The sequence below is a fragment of the Monopterus albus genome, unplaced genomic scaffold (assembly GCF_001952655.1).
Source record: "Monopterus albus unplaced genomic scaffold, M_albus_1.0 scaffold36.1, whole genome shotgun sequence".
Taxonomy (NCBI): Eukaryota; Metazoa; Chordata; class Actinopteri; order Synbranchiformes; family Synbranchidae; genus Monopterus; species Monopterus albus.
The window spans coordinates 233,555-250,308 of NW_018127916.1; the positions used below are offsets into that span (position 1 = coordinate 233,555).

Here is a 16,754-nt window from a genome sequence, read left to right on the forward strand (position 1 = left end):
AAAGCCAATTATTCGAACATTACGGCTGCCCCCATTTAACACAGAACAGAACATAAACATAAGCGGCTGGTCAGGGCCGCCACAATATTAAAACAAACCACAAACACCACAGCCACAGACGGCCAGCCACATACACCGGCGCCATCTTAGGACAAAAAAAAAGATAGAACACAATGTACTATCCAAACACATTAACCTTAACTCTGCCCACACCAACCCTCCCTATCACCCCCCGCCCCAGGCCAAACAATACAAAACACTGGTGAGAAGTACTGGGAACCCATAATACTGTAACATTTCAAAGTGACACTTCATGCCACCATGTAGGCAGCTAATACAGATAAACATATGATTGGAGGAAATAAAGACATACAAACAAAAGAAACAAATTAAAACCTGCCAATGGTTGTTAAGTCTTACAGTGCCCTTTCTGGAAACCGTCCAGTCCAGTATTTCCTCATATACACATATATATTTTTAATTTCACAGTATTGTTTTAATGCAAAAACGATGCCACCTTCTTAACCCACTTATATATAGATGTTATTTTTGTTAAGCACCATCAGCCTCCTATAGAACACATATTTTAATGTAGTATAAGATATATAATCATGAGTAAGCTATAGGGGAGGTGTGTTTACCCTTCATTCCCATGTGAGAGTCTGTTTTTGTATTTTGAGCAAGTACCTGAACATTACATAAATAAATAAATAAAACTTTTGACAAGTGTAGCTAATGTGGGGAATTTCTATCATCAGCTGTCACAGATGAGATTTCCTATTCCCCTTGCTGTTTAAAAGTGAAATGGCTTGAGATGAGTTGAGTTGGCTGTGTGACATGTAGAAGGGATGTTTTCCTAAAACACTGTATATAACAAATATCTTTTGTATTTAATTGTTCTTGTGAACAATGTTAACAACCAACAGGCTCCTGATCAGTGCACCAACCCTCCCTATCACCCAGTTAACAACCAACAGGCTCCTGATCAGTCATGGTTTTTCTTTCTTCCTTTACAGGTATGGTTTTGGAAGTGAAGGCAAACCAGAGTATAACATTGGACCAGACACAGACATTGTATATGAGGTTACGCTCAAAGACTTTAAAAAGGTGAGCACTGCTCTCAGTTTTTACGGTTTATTGAATAAACACACACATATTCAACATTATATTATACTAGACTGAGATTGATACATTAATCTGAGCTTCTTTTACATAGCTACATAGAAAATTTTATATGAAAGTATAAAAATGTTTACTCACTTTCTGTGATGTTAACTGTGTCTCCACAAGGCTAAAGAATCCTGGGAAATGGACTTGAATGAAAAGCTGGAGCTGGCTGCTGGAGTAAAGCATAAGGGGAATCAGTATGTTAAGGTACAGCCCCCATCCTTTATTTTATCAAATGATTCTGTTCTTGTTCACATACTGAGCACTGGAAAGATCATACAAATGTATTATCTTCTGTTATTAGGCAGGGCGGAATTACCAGGCAATCATCCAGTACCATCGCATCATTTCCTGGCTAGAGATGGAGTGTGGTACTGGGATAGAGCAACAAAAGAGGATACAAGAGTTTGTATTGACAGCGCACCTCAATTTATCATTGTGTTTCTTGCGCTTAAAGGAGTTCTCACAAGTAGTGGAGAACTGCAACAAGGTGAGCTTCATGACCTTGATTTGTCATATTCAAATACAGTTTAACATCACAACAGAGTATCTCTGCAGCTGCTGTTGTTCTGGATATATCCCTAACTAACTGCTTTTTTTTATGTATTTGTATAAGGTGATTGAGCTTGATGAGAGCAATGAGAAAGCTTTGTATCGTCGTGGGGAAGCGCGTCTCCTATCCAACGAGTTCAGCCTGGCCATGGCTGACTTTCAGCAAGTGCTTCAAATCAACCCCTCAAACCGGGCAGCTCATGGCCAGATTACCATTTGCCAGGGAAAGATTAAAGAACATCATGAACAGGAAAAGAAGACCTACGCCAACATGTTCCAGAAATTTGCAGAAAGGGACACCAAGGTTTGTAAACAGATTGTTCCTGACTAAGTCTAGATAGTCAGTGTTTTCCTCTTTTCTTTTCTCTAAGTGAATTAAATTTAATCTTAAATTAGATGAAATAACATTCGGCTCTCATATGTTACCACATACACCCACCATGGGACTGATATGACCAGCTATCCGTGTTTGTTTTAAACCCATTATTAGTGGTGATTTTGAGAAATTATCTTGTTTTCCTGAGTTTTATGACACACCAAAAGTTTACATTCTTGAAAATTGACAAATCAAACAGTTAAGAAGTGGGACCAGTTTACTGTGGCATATAACTGTGTGAACTACGAGGAATGTGTTTTGCATTTAACATCATAGCCAAGGAAACTGGAATTTGAGACTTTTTTAAATGTACATCATTCCAAGTTTAGAATATGCCAAATATTCTTTAAAATATAAGATTTCACTTACACTGTGATGGTATATTGCCCTGCTGCATCATCTTCCTAATTGTCATTGTGCTTTCTTTAGTAGCATGCTACTGGCCTCTAGTGTTCACTCTTGACTTTGAGCTTCTCTTTTTATTAAAAAGAATCAAGAGTAGAAAAGCAAAATCACAACATGATATTTAAAACAACTTATTATTCAGTCTAAAGTTAGTTAGTTTTCAAGTTTTAAATTAATTGTATGGGACATGTAGAGTCTGACATTTTAGGATCTTCATTCAAATTTTCTCTTCAGTCTACTGACTTGCCTTATCAGCAGTTTTTATTTGTGCTTCATGTTAATCACTGTGTCTTTTCAACAGGCTGGAGGAGGGACGAAAGTCTGAGGAACTGCGTGAAGACATCAAAGAGGAGGCGGGACGAAAGTCTGAGGAACTGCGTGAATGGTGATGTGGGCATTAAACGACGGCGGAGGAGTCGTGACTGTCCATCGAAACAGTGATATTTGAAAGGGAGAAAAAAGAAGGACATGATTCCCTTTACTTTCCAAGCCCAGGGAGCAGAGGCAGGAATGAAGTTGTATAAAAGCCTCTAATGGAAACGTCTTTAACCCAAAACCCAGCCTTACCATTCCTGCATATAAAACAGAGCTTAAGCAGGGATGTTTGCAAGCCAAACAGCATTTCCCCTGTTACATGGACATCGCAACTTCCAGGACCTCCCACTGGATTAAATACTGTAGAATCGGTGAGTTAATGAGCAGTGAACACTTCTAGCTCCCACAACTTTTTTTCTTCTTCAATGTCTGTTTAATCAAAAATCACAGAGAATATCCACTTTCTTTATCATTAGACTAATGTGTAGAGTTAAGATGTGCCTCTACAGTGTGTTTCAGATTCCAAAACTTTGGTTGTCAGACCTCAGATTTGTCTTTGGTATTAAGCCTTTTTGTGGGCAGCTGCATGCATGTTTCACAAGGTGTTTGGGACAAACTTGAAATTTTATTTTTTTATTTTATTTTTTTATGTGCAATATGTACATTGAATAAAAGGTGTAACATGTTCTATTATCTCAGTGGTATTTAAAAACGCAATCAATTCTTAAGAAAAGCAAATAGGCCACAGCTTAGCCTTGGCTCCCAGTACATCACAGTATCAGCAGTTACAAAAACCTGAATTCATTTAGTGATGGCAATTACAAAACGCTACATATTGTGGATTCCAAAATGTAATTACTCTCTAAACATGAACCTTCAAATTTCATAAATCACTGACACAACCTAAATTTCCAAACAGGAGACAACTGACACAGAGAGTACAGTCTGAGAAAAGCACAAACTACTAATTAAATTATACTATATTTGGTTAGCTACTATGTATAAAGCCAAATCAGCACATCTTTTTTAAACTATGGTGTAGAGAGATTACTGTATTTACAGAAATACGCATTTAAAATTTGCAGTTAGCCCACAGTCATACACTAAAATAATTATTCATAAACACATGCATCATCAATCAATAATTTATTGAAATCTTGTACTTAAAAAAATACACATTAGGTTTCAATGAGAATCAGTCTGGTATTGTAGTTGATCAAATAAAACAATTTATGATAAGCATCAGTGGCAGCTACAAAAACCTGTAAACACACATGCACACATAAATTATATAGCTTCTGCACGCACTGTATGTTACTATATGTAGATTTTGCTAAAAGCATGGCACAATCTTCAATGTACATACCTTTGTTCAACAGCTGAATACATGCAGCATTACTTCCACTGGCTGTCAAAAGGCCTCATAAATACCCTTCCATTACCTATACCGCTTATCCTGAAGAGGGTCTTGGGGGGGGGGTGGAGCCAACTCCAGGTGGCACTCGGCGAGAGGTGTGGTTCAGCCGGGACAGGTCACCGGGCAGTTGATCAAATAAAACAATTTATGATAAGCATCAGTGGCAGCTACAAAAACCTGTAAACACACATGCACACATAAATTATATAGCTTCTGCACGCACTGTATGTTACTATATGTAGATTTTGCTAAAAGCATGGCACAATCTTCAATGTACATACCTTTGTTCAACAGCTGAATACATGCAGCATTACTTCCACTGGCTGTCAAAAGGCCTCATAAATACCCTTCCATTACCTATACCGCTTATCCTGAAGAGGGTCTTGGGGGGGGGCTGGAGCCAATCCCAGGTGGCACTGGGCGAGAGGTGTGGTACAGCCGAGACAGGTCACCGGTCTATCACAGGGCTGACACATAGAGACAGACAACCACACACACCCACACTCACTCCTTAGGGCAATTTAGCATTGCAACTTAACCCAGCTGCATGCCTTTGGACTGTGGGAGGAAGTTGGAGTATGTGAAGAGAGGCCAGACAGGCACAGGGAGAACCTGCAAACTCCACAGAGAAAAGCGTTGGATCAGCCAGGGCTTGAACCCCAAACCTCCTTATTCTGAGGTGACTGCACCACCATGCCACCACCTCATAATAATGACTGAATTAAACTTTGCACAAAAGAAGGTATTAGATCATAAAATCAACCCATTCTACAGGTCACTCAACTCTTTGAGTGGGATAAAGACACAAATTGAAGGTAAACTTTAATATCTTCTGAACCACAGTTTTACTTTTTTAAACTCTGGTGATGTGATCAATTACATGATATTACATCTGTGTAGTTCTTTTTGCTTCAGTCTGGAAAAGGTATATCTTTATTTCACTCTTTTTTTGTTTTTTGGTGTATTTTTAATGTGTGGATAGTGGACAATAATGCACTTTGGTGAACATCAAACCAACATTATTTTTTTTAATGAAATATCTTGATAAACCTGGTCAATAATCTCTCAATGTTTTATAACATTGGTTGGCTGAGAATGAAAATTATTGCTGTCTTAAATATTTTGTGTAAAAAGAAACCAATACTGTGTGTGTGTGTGTACATGTGTTAATATTGTTGTATGCTATGAAGGTTTTTAAACAGCTTGTTGCTAAATGTTTTCAAGTACTGCTGGCTCTCAACATTCAAACATATTTTGTCCAGTGGAAATGAGGATGATGTAATTTTTTTAGCAATAATAAACTGTATTTAAGAATATATTGTCTATTTGTTCCCTTATGTCAACTATACAAAACAGTGACAAGCCACTTAGACATCCGTCATTTTTGATAACTTATATTATAATTACGCATATGAATAATTCTGAAAAGTTTGAAAATAAGATAAAATGCAGCAGGATGGGCGATGTGTATTTTTTAAGCAAACTTCGGTGCAATGCGATACAAAATATTTACATGTATAACATGTATAGGTATTCAATAGATCTTCTCCCTGTAAACCAAAAGGCACACACAAACAAAAACCATCCAAGGAACCTTTGCATATACATATTTATAGTGGTGTCGTGGTGTAGTGGCGGTGCATTCACATTCTGCTGGTGGGCAAAGTCACCAGGAAGTCGATTCAGGTATGCAGAAAAAGAAATGTGTAACAAAGCCATCCAATGAAAGTAGCATATTTGCATTATGCCATAGATTTGGATCTCATTTACTGGATCTCACCGGATCAGGATCTAATTATATCTTTTCTTGTAATTATGAGATAGTAAGTTATAATTACAAGAGCAATGTATAAATAGCAATGTTTGTAAATGATTAATAATGTACTTTTATTTGAATCATTATAACATTGTGTATTAAATCATATCCATATTTCACTCTTAATTCATTTGTATTTATTTAAATCATAAAATGTTAAATGCTGCTTATGTTACCAGTCAGTCTAACAAAGTAATGAGGTGAACACAGAGGAATACATCAATAATGATGAGATTTACTGAAGTCTGTTAATAATCAACCAGATTAACACCTTATTGCCTCTTTTCATTAATAATATTAAAGAATAGCATATTGTTTAATTCTATGATTCATTCATACAATTGTGGATTTTTTTTATATTTGAGAGTTTCTAAGTCTCAGAGGAACTGAAGGAAAAAACTCAGTGTGATGAACCACATCTGTTCAGTTACATGTTAGCAGGGAGAAAACACTACAAGTTCAGTTGATGTCATCTGAACAGTATCAGTCAAGCTCCTTGCAATTATACTGAAACAGAACCAAGGATCCACCATCAACAGGATATCAAAAGAGAAAGACAGATGCATACAAGTGTCAGTCCCAAACCTTGTCACACCAAACCATCTCCCAGGCAATAAACCCAGTCACTGTAGCTTCCAGTAGCCTCCACAGCACTGAAACCAACATTTTTCTGGGTAATATGACAGACCCTTCAGTGAATGAAAGCAACTCCATTTGTGTGGCCCTTAGATAAGTCCCCCTTATTTTAATATAGTAAATTTAACAAAAAGCACTGACACAGCAATCCCTGTCCCAGTATGCTTCACCATCTTCATTCTTAGTACAGCATTTTCATTAATAACACATTAATTGGTTATCCATGATGTATTTAATGTTAAAAATAGGATATATAAATTGTGACTTTGTCCATTTAAATGTGAATTTACAGTTTTCTGATACCTTTAGAAAACCAATTATTGATTGATTCTTAGATTTGAAAAATATATCACAGCATCTAAATGTTATCCAAAGAATTAATGAAACAAATTTCAGTGATACATGAAAATAAACAAAACAAAATGATTTAAACATTAACATACAAATTCTGTAAACAAGTAATCTGTATAAAAACTAGGTTTAATCAAGTTTAAAGCTGAAACTACAGTAAAAATACAACCTATACAACTCTGGTAAAATATACATTTTGTGCGTCTGGCTGTTACAGCCAACAGGTTCACACTGTTTCTCTTCTCCATTTGGTATTTCCTTCATCACAGTTGGACTGACCAATGGAATGACCATTTCTGAAAGCTGTAATAGTTTACTGCCTTTGTGAGCTGTATACATTTTTACAGTAGCAGTACTCTGGGACATTAAGATAATCTAAGTTTTAAGGACCACTTACAAATAGACCTGAAACAACTAAGTGATTATTGAGTTAGTTGTTTGACAGAATACTAATCAGCAACTACTGTGTATTGTATGGGTCATTTATCAAACAAAAAAACAAGCTGTTTACTAGTTGGACAAACCAAGACATCTGAAGACGTCACCTCAGGCTTGGAGAAACTGTGATCTTTTTGTCTAAACAAAACAATTAATTGATTATTGAAAAGGAATCAGTACTTTATATAAATCACTAATATAAATTAGGTAACAAAGACCTTAAGATGCATCTGAAAGCTTAAAAATCAAGACAAAAACAATCAAGTGGACCTCTGAGCTTAGATTGGCTTATTCTTTAAAATATATTTGCTTAGTCAGCATTCAAACTCTACAGTGCTTGATGAAGAGACAATATATAAGATTTGACGCCATTCTTGTAGTGCAGTGAAACCGGGAGCTTTGGTCTCCACACAAGGGGTTGCAAATTAAATCTAAAGGGTTAAGACAAGAAAGAAAAAATGAAAAAGAATGAAAACATGATTTTGCTGCAACAATGTTTGTTTTTTTTCTTAAAAACCATTTAAACAAAAACCAGTTTTGGTTGAACTGGCTGAAATTCAGTGACCAGGGGGCACAAGTAGTAAATGCTTTGCTTTAGGGTTAAAACTAAAAACACTGGGAACCATTATTTTAAAAAGAACTTGGAAAAAACACACTGGACTGAGCTTTTCCCTCTACCTTAAAGTGCCACTCCAGTCTTTATACTCTCACTAGAACATTGAGGTCAAGTCGAGCCGCTCAAGGGCTTTCTTCTCTGGTTTGGTCATAGGAAGGTCATCAGCTGGAGTGCATAAGATGGAAATCCTCTAACAAAGAAAAATGTAGTTTTTATTAAAACTAAAAAGAACACAAACACATAGCTCTTTGGAGAACCCTGATTATATAGAAACAGCTCACCTGTTGTAGTGTACCAGGAGTGACACTCAGATTGTACAGCATCCAGAGGGGAACCATGAGTAGTGAACCACCAGCCCAAAGCATAACCCGACCATGGATAGTTCATCTCGTTGTTGAACTTCAGAGGAGTGTATTTGACCAAAGAGAAAATAAATGTTCCCTGAAAATAATCATGGAAAAAACTATTTAAATCTTAGTGTGATGTGGTACAGTATGTCTTCTGATATTTCACAACACTATGACAACCAGTGTGGCTGAACAACATATGCTGACAGCCATCATAGGTACTCCAAGTAAACAGGGGGCTGTCCTGTTTCCATTCGCACATTTAACCGTACCAGTAGGTTTTAGTCAACAGGTTGGTCTGCACTTTGTCCATGTAATTGCATTTATGAAATCACTGGATGTGCATATTAGGATAGGTTAGGGCCAGAAGGCGGTGTTGATTGTTATGAGGCCCTGGAGATTTATGACAGTATGGCCTGATACACCTCTTTGGGGCCAAATAATTGATCAAACATGATTTAGTTCACTGTCTTCTAAACAAACATCAGCTGTTAAGTAAAGTATGCTTCTTGTTTTTTCCTGGGACATGCAGTTTAGTCTTTTGGCATATAGCCATTAAGTGGATATTAACAATCCATTTTACAAGTTCCTCCTTTTTACACAAGTTAGCTAAAAAGTTTGAAAATATGCCAGAGGTGAAATTTTGCACTTATTGAAGCTAATGTTAGCTTAACTGGCTAGCTGACTATACAGCTAAAATTCTCCAGCAATAGTTGTCATTTCACCCAATAAATTCGACCTGCTTTTGTCTGCTTCTGTCTTAAATTTGGGAATCATTGCTTCACACATCACTATGTGGCAAATGTTACTTTTGACATTGCAACCTGCATCTGCGCTGTGTGACAACAAAAAACTTGACAGGCTTAACAACAGTAAGCAGATGGGGTTTAGGCTACAATCAATTATTATATACAGTAAACAGAGTAAACTTTTAGTGTAACTTACCATGCATATTACTGGAGTGATATATTTCAAACAATATTTAATCAGGGGTAAAGGCTTATATCCAATCATGTCCTCTATGTTTTCATAAAGTCGGTCTGCGCCTGTGAGTAGATAGATACACTGGTGAGGAAATTCAAATTGACTAAGAAGAAGCCATGGACGGCATTCTTGTTTATTAACTCACCATAGACCCATCCAACACAGACAGACTGCAGTATAGCAAATAGAAGTAGAGTCATCCCACTGCAGGCATAGTAGTCAAACAACTGGAAGACGTATAGTCCACCCTGTGTGAGAGACAGGAGTTCAGTTAGGTGTTGTCTGATATCTGTCTCTGAACAAGGAAAAAGGTTATTGTAAAAACAGACAATGTGGTGTTTAAATCTGATCTTACTTCTGTGACCATAACAAGGCCAATGAAGAAACTGGCAACACAGATGGCAAGCAGAAGAATTTTACGTCGATGGCCAATGTGGAAGAAGGAAGGATTCATGTCAGAAATTGCTGTTGTAAAAGCTTCCAGACCTACAAACTGAAACAGAGACCTTAGCTACACAGTACCCATGCTTCACACATTACAAACATTACAGAGCTGGTTCACATGATATATGTAGCAGATTTTTATATTATTAATAATAAATATATAAATCTGAATTTTGATCTGAATTTAATCCAAAGGCATGATTACTCAACTATGTCTTCATACTGTATATCCTGGTGGTGTTATCACCCCCCGCCTATCTAGTAAAGGCATAAAATTGCCCCAAATGAATCATTAAGAAAACAACCACAATAAAAAACAAAAACAAAACAGGCAATGTGTGCATCATAAGCAGATGAAAATGGGACCCCTTACTTTGTTATTTAATGTGCAAAATTGTTTATGAGGTATAGATTATCGGTAAATGGATTGTATTTATATTGCTCATTTTTCCACAGTGTGCTGCACTTTACAGGAGATGATACACCATTCATGACAGGCTGCCACACAACAGCACTAGTCAAGCCACCGGGAGCAATTCGCGGTTCAGTGTCTTGCTCAGGGACACTTAGGCACACAGGGAGACCGGGAGTCAAACCACCAATTTGCTGGTCAGGAGACGACTGCCCTACCTCGTGAGCCACAGCCACCCCAATTACTCAGGATAAAATATTAAAATAATTTTGTTATCGTTCTACAGCAGACAAAAAAACTTGGAAATTATTGTACTGTGACTAGTTAACATTTTTATTTAAAAGAGGAACAAAGCTGCTGTTTCGATTTACCTGACTGTCCAGTCCCAGGAGGATGATCATAATGAAAAAGAAAATCGCCCAGAGCTGAGGAAGAGGCATCATGGCTACTGCTCGAGGATAGGCAATGAACGCCAAACCAGGACCTGCAGTGAGAATGAGATAATCAACAGAAATAATGAACATCTGGTCATTTTCTGCTTGCTGAGTCAAAGTATTTTATTCCTGTGCATTTAAGTGTATTTTGGGTGCTTTTGCTGGTCTAAAAGTACAATATAAATTAATATATTCATTTACTTATTCGCTCCACAAAATATTTTTTTTACATATACATACCTGACTCTGCCACTTTTGATATGTCTACGTTCTGTTCATATGCCATAAATCCAAGTGCAGAGAAGATGGCAAAACCAGCAAAAAAACTGGTGCCACTGTTTAGAAGACACAAGTACACACAGTCCCTAAAAACAAAAAACAAACTTTATAATCCATCATTTTTGTATTACTTCCATAAAAGTTGACATCTTTTCTTCACCATGAGCAGCACAATCCAGAATCATTAATGTACCAAAGTCAGGTGCATTCACTAAGATTTCACACATTGTTTGATTAATTAGGTGAAAATGAAAAAGATCTCATTTTGCTATTAGCTCTCTTTGCTACCCCCACTTCATGACATCCTGGTACCTACGGTGCTTCTGTTGTTATTCCGGCGTCTCTACCCTGTGTTTTTAAGAATTTGTCCTTACATTAGCTCAGCCCTCCAACTAACAAAGGTCATAAGAAGAGTTTTTCTAACCACAATTAGTCATTTCAAACAGCCAGCCATGAAGGAGCTAAAAGCTCAAAACAGTGACTGTTAGATCGAAGAGATTGCATTCTTTTGCTCACAGAGAGAGAGAGACAAACCAAGAGGAAAATACAGGGTTACCATCAGTTTGGCTTTTTGAGATGGAGAGAATTAACAGTAGCCAAAGGGCTCAAATTTGGTTCAAATGTGAAGTTCTTTGTTCTGTATGCGTTAGCATCTAAAGCTAACATGTTTGCTTTGGTTACCTTTGTATTGAGTTAATAGGATTTTAACTTAGGAGTAGTTCACGTTTTGTTTAACAATAGTGTCACATATGGCAGCTTTGCTCTGCAGGATGCTTTTGTACAGTTTGTATAAACACATAGTTTATATCATCTTTAGGAAACAGGATGTGGGGGCAGGGGAAAAGACTGGTTAGTTTGTTCTGGACAGTTTGTTTTGATTAGCTGAAAGGAAGTTAGAGCACCTTTAAATTTTTGGGCAAGACCCCTAAATCACTAGAAATGGTTTTGGAGGAATCTACTTCAATTTGTCTGTTGAGTATTTTCAGCAGTGAAGGTAGAGAAAAAAATTATGCTGACATTTGGTTGTATATCTGAGTTGTATAATGGAATTAAGTTCCAGATAATTTCTTTTTGTATTATTTTGTATAGTTTTGTGCTTGTATTTGTTTTTCATCTTTATTTTGGTGTAAAAACATTATAGATACATCAAACTTACTTGTAACAGTTATTGTTGTACTTATTATAACTACCAAGTGCAATTAGACACCCAATGCAAATAGCATAGGAATAAAATATTTGCGTGCCAGCATCCATCCACACCTGCAAGACAAATAAATAAACAATTACACATGAAAGGGATTTACATGACATGATGAAAATATACTATTTTACACTGATGTCTTCAGCAAAGCAATCATCTGCAAATATAGTGTGGTTTCACACAAAAAATCAAAACAGCATTTAAAAGTGTGTATAAGTATTCAACCCTTTCAATCTCCTGAAATCTGATTGTCCCTTAAAATTTCCACTTAAATGGCTTTGTGCGTATACAGTATGTTTACATACAGTATGCTAAATGTTCTGTACAGGTTTGTTCCAGCACTTCATTTGAACTACATTATTCTTACACTGGTATTACGAAAACTTATGTTGCTTATGGCTCATTATAATAAATGGAAATAATTAGGTGCTATGTGAATCAAATAAAAGACATATTTCTATATAATCCAGCTTTCTATATTTGGAAAATGTACAGGATTTCAAATAAATTGCTGAGTTTGATCAACAATGATGGTTGACTCAACAATGGTTGTTGAATCAACATGTCTTTGCAATGATGGAAACACCTGCAGGTTCACGAGAGCTAAAGAGACAGAATCACACATCATTAAAAGCAGGGGTGGCCAGTCTCGGTCCTGCAAGGCCGCTGCCCTGCTTGCTTTTTCAACTATCTCTGCCCTACCCATCGCTGATTACTTGGATCAGGTGTGTTCATTCAATCAGAAGCTAGAACGCACTTGATCCAGGTAATCAGCAGTAGGCAGATCAGGGATAGTTGGAACACAAGCAGGGCAGAGACCCTTGAGGACCAGGATTAGCCACCCCCGATTAAAAGAGAGAAGTAAAATCTGCTTATACCTGGGGATCAGCAAGGCGAGATGGATCAGGATAGAGGTAGAACTTGATCCCATTTATGGCCCCAGGTAATGTAAGTCCACGAACAAGCAACACCACCAGCATCACATATGGAAATGTAGCAGTAAAGTAAACAACCTGTGAAAGAGTCAAACTGTTTGTTAATCTGTAGCTGTGTTGCTAGGATGGGCTTTATGTGTTCACAGTCCATGAATGCTCCAAAACTGATGTCCTCCCTGCATAAATTCACTTGGAAGGGTTTGTCTGTGCAATGGATCTATGTTGTTGTTCAAAAACAATTAAACACCACGAAACATTACTGCACTGGGGGACACATTCTTTCATTACAAAGCCCCAGACCCAATTATGCTGCCCCAAAGGATCCATATCCTGAAGTTAGCACCATGCAAATGCATGGGTCACTGAGGAAATTCTTCATTCTTCATATGTCACCAAATGTTATTCTGGGACCTCATAATTTACTTATTAAGCACCAGTTAGCATGAGACAGAGTCAACTCGCCCTGTGGGAGATCTTGTATGAGCTTTCGGCTTTGTTTACATTGCGCTAGCTCCTCACACTCAGGTCTGGGGTTTGCTAATGAAGAAATATGTCACCCAGTGCAGTACTGTATTTCACTAATGTGTTTTTAATCCTATTTGAACAACAGTGGAGGTCTATGGCATAGACAAACAAGCTGATCTAGGACTGACAGACTGATGGACATTAACCATGAGTAGAGGCAAATCATTGTTGGATTAAGTCTCCATATTGGAAGTGTTGAAAATCCTGTTAATATAGAAAATAACCAGCCTTATATTTCAAACAAATACAAATAATCATACACTGTATCCTGTTGAGAAGTGTGAAAAGATATAGGAAACACGGTACACCACCCAAAATCCTAAAGATGTTTTTTTTAATTTAAAAACACTATTTGTTAATACAAATATACTGCAGCTTTAGATGTAGAGATTACTGTATTGTTTAACACCAGCAGTTATGTAAAGCTATACTTTGGCACAGCAGTGCATTGAGCTAAATCGTCATCATGCTAACGTGGTAACAATGACAATATGATGCAGCTGTTAATGTTTAGCATTTTTGAGTTGGTCAACTTTATTGTTATGCTAGATGGAAAGAGGATGACCAAAGTCAATAGGATACATCATCAGAATATCATACATGTGAATTTTGTGTCAGTCCAATAGAATGTTGAGATATACAGTATCTCTTGATAAATGAAAGTTTAGACCTGTAGAAGGAACCAGGTGAAAAGTCATAGGATCATCAATGTTTGTAGGATTTATCCTCTGGTAAATGTAGAAACAATTATGATCAACCATGAACTTTGTACAAGCAGATTATGTTTTCAGTTTGTGATTAGACATGACGTTATGCAAGGTGATATGACTGCAGTGTTTTTAAAGAGCAGAAGAGAATAATGTCAGCTGAAGGCTGCTTTGGTACTTTGTCTACAACCTATAAAAAAAAGTCCTTGTCCTACCTTCCCAGTGGACTTTACTCCTCTCCAGACACAAAAGTAACAAATGGTCCAGGACAACAGAAGACAAAGAACCAGCTCCCATCGTAATCCTCCTAATTCATGGACAGTTCCTGTGACATTCAAAACTCTTCTCCTGCAAATCACATTTCCAGTTATATTTCATAAAATACCACTTTCAGAGCTTGTTGTCATACTTGAACATTTGATTGTGGAGTTAGTTTTTATACCCACTCCCAAAACTCTGTCACTGGTGATGTCACATTTTCTGCCCCTGTCCAGTTGTAAGAATTAGCCATTCGATCGAACTCCACACAGGAATCTGTTGTGGAGAAATGCAAGATATTTTAAACAAGACCATCAAGGGCATATACCCACATTGTCAGATTCTCTTTTTACCAAGGCCTTGAAACCTCTAGCAACATTTTTCCACTGCATTAAGTAATAGCCTACTGTGATCCTACAGCCTATCCATCTTTTTATTCATGCATGTAAACTGGGATGGTATTTTATTGTATGTATTTTTTCCTATAAAAACGGAATAAAGGGCATGTTCATGTAGTTTAGCTTATCAACAATAACAAACTGACTAAAATACCATTAATTTATTAATTTTCATATAACTGTAAAATTGTCTGCTAGAGATTAAGGTCACTCAACTAAAAATGTGTTTTGCTTAATGTAATGTCAGTGTTTGACCTTCACTCTACGGGATGATATACAGTAAATGCAGAGTTTGACACTAGATGACTATTTTTACTTTCATCTATTGAAGGGGAAAGGTTTGTTTGTGCTCAGCTTACTGTAAATTTGAGTTTAAAACTTAAACATATGAACATAACAAGTAATGATGGATTAGGGTTAGGTACCATGATTTCCAAACTATAGTTTGGTACAATATTCAAGCATGATGTGGAAACAAGAACCCCCCACTGCACATACATTGACAATGGATGTTTCAGGGAAGTAGGAAGCATCTTCCAACAATTAAACTTTAGAATCAAGGCTTGCCAGGTACTGTATGCCTGGTCAGTGTGTCCAGCAGCTGGACATTACACTCCAGGTCCAATATCAGCTCCTCAATTGAGCCCAAAATCTGATACTGGAACGTACCTGTGTTCCAGCTGTTTCTGCAGTTTGCCCAGGGAAGTTCAGAGTTAAAAGAAGAGAAGAGATACATGAAAGCCCATGCCAATATGATGATGTAGTAGATACTGGAATATAAAACAACCACCTGACTTCCATAACCCAGCCCTGAAAAGTAAATAAGCAAACAAACAAAAATATATAGTCTTTAACGCCTTTGTGTCAACATCTATAGTCATAGAACATACACCTTGCTTGGTATTATGCTTTGCGTAAATCAACAGATTTTAAATTGATTAAATAGCTCACTTTTAAGTACAAAGTACCATTAATAAAATAATACTAATAAAAATTAAAAAAACTCAAATATGTAACAGAACATTTCTGAAATTTCAGGATAAATAATTACAGTGATAGATTTTTACATATACCAGCACATTTTTAAGTCATAAAAGCACTCAAATTTAAATAAAATGTAAAACAAATAAAAATAATACTAAAAAAATTAGCAACAAAAAATTGTAATTAATGCTAATAACATCAAATAATAATGACTTAACCTATAATCCTGTTTGTCGCACTATGAATGCAGATTATTCTAAACTTTATGGACAAAATCAAACATTATTCAAATGTAATATGAAAGTGTTTTCATGATTTAATATAAAGTAAATCAGCCAGCAGGTTGGAACCTGGAATTATCTTCCTGCGAGGTGACAACACTAACCATTGCATTAGTTCCCTTTAATAACTGAATGACATATGTTTTATTTAAAAATATGTCCAAGTGCCATCTTTTACATTTAAATACACACACGTTTTATTTGATAAGGATAGTAATTCTAGACCTTTACCTTCAAACAGGGGACATATTTTCTTCCAGCAGGTAATACTTCCCTGTTTGGTGTACTGGCCGAGAGAGGTTTCCAGCATAAACAGGGGGATGCCACAGGTAAACAAGAAGAGCACATAAGGGATGAAGAACACCCCTGCAGAAAATGTAAAGTTAAATTGAAATCACACTGACATTCTTTTTGTCAGATTATTAGCAAATTATTAGTGAAAGGTGAATGTAAAAAACAAAACAAAACAAAAAAAA

The 16,754-nt window shown here is 36.6% G+C and overlaps 2 protein-coding genes across 2 annotated transcripts in view; one reads left to right on the plus strand and one right to left on the minus strand.

Annotated features, from left to right (window-relative positions):
- Nucleotides 1-3,015, plus strand: part of fkbp5 (FKBP prolyl isomerase 5) — a 22,583-nt gene extending 19,568 nt beyond the window's left edge. Inside the window, exons 7-11 of the mRNA XM_020598008.1 lie at nucleotides 1,017-1,107; nucleotides 1,291-1,374; nucleotides 1,472-1,657; nucleotides 1,784-2,028; nucleotides 2,839-3,015. Of these exons, the coding sequence (XP_020453664.1) occupies nucleotides 1,017-1,107; nucleotides 1,291-1,374; nucleotides 1,472-1,657; nucleotides 1,784-2,028; nucleotides 2,839-2,941 (709 nt within the window). The 3' untranslated portion in view covers nucleotides 2,942-3,015. The remainder of the gene's footprint in view (nucleotides 1-1,016; nucleotides 1,108-1,290; nucleotides 1,375-1,471; nucleotides 1,658-1,783; nucleotides 2,029-2,838) is intronic.
- Nucleotides 3,016-7,146: 4,131 nt separating this feature from the next.
- The window catches only part of slc6a22.1 (solute carrier family 6 member 22, tandem duplicate 1), a 10,407-nt gene continuing 799 nt past the window's right edge, over nucleotides 7,147-16,754 (minus strand). Inside the window, 15 exon segments of the mRNA XM_020597965.1 lie at nucleotides 7,147-7,904; nucleotides 8,152-8,279; nucleotides 8,371-8,431; nucleotides 8,433-8,530; nucleotides 9,382-9,482; nucleotides 9,566-9,668; nucleotides 9,776-9,913; nucleotides 10,648-10,760; nucleotides 10,951-11,075; nucleotides 12,146-12,249; nucleotides 13,069-13,203; nucleotides 14,573-14,705; nucleotides 14,804-14,891; nucleotides 15,683-15,823; nucleotides 16,510-16,644. Of these exon segments, the coding sequence (XP_020453621.1) occupies nucleotides 8,184-8,279; nucleotides 8,371-8,431; nucleotides 8,433-8,530; nucleotides 9,382-9,482; nucleotides 9,566-9,668; nucleotides 9,776-9,913; nucleotides 10,648-10,760; nucleotides 10,951-11,075; nucleotides 12,146-12,249; nucleotides 13,069-13,203; nucleotides 14,573-14,705; nucleotides 14,804-14,891; nucleotides 15,683-15,823; nucleotides 16,510-16,644 (1,571 nt within the window). The 3' untranslated portion in view covers nucleotides 7,147-7,904; nucleotides 8,152-8,183.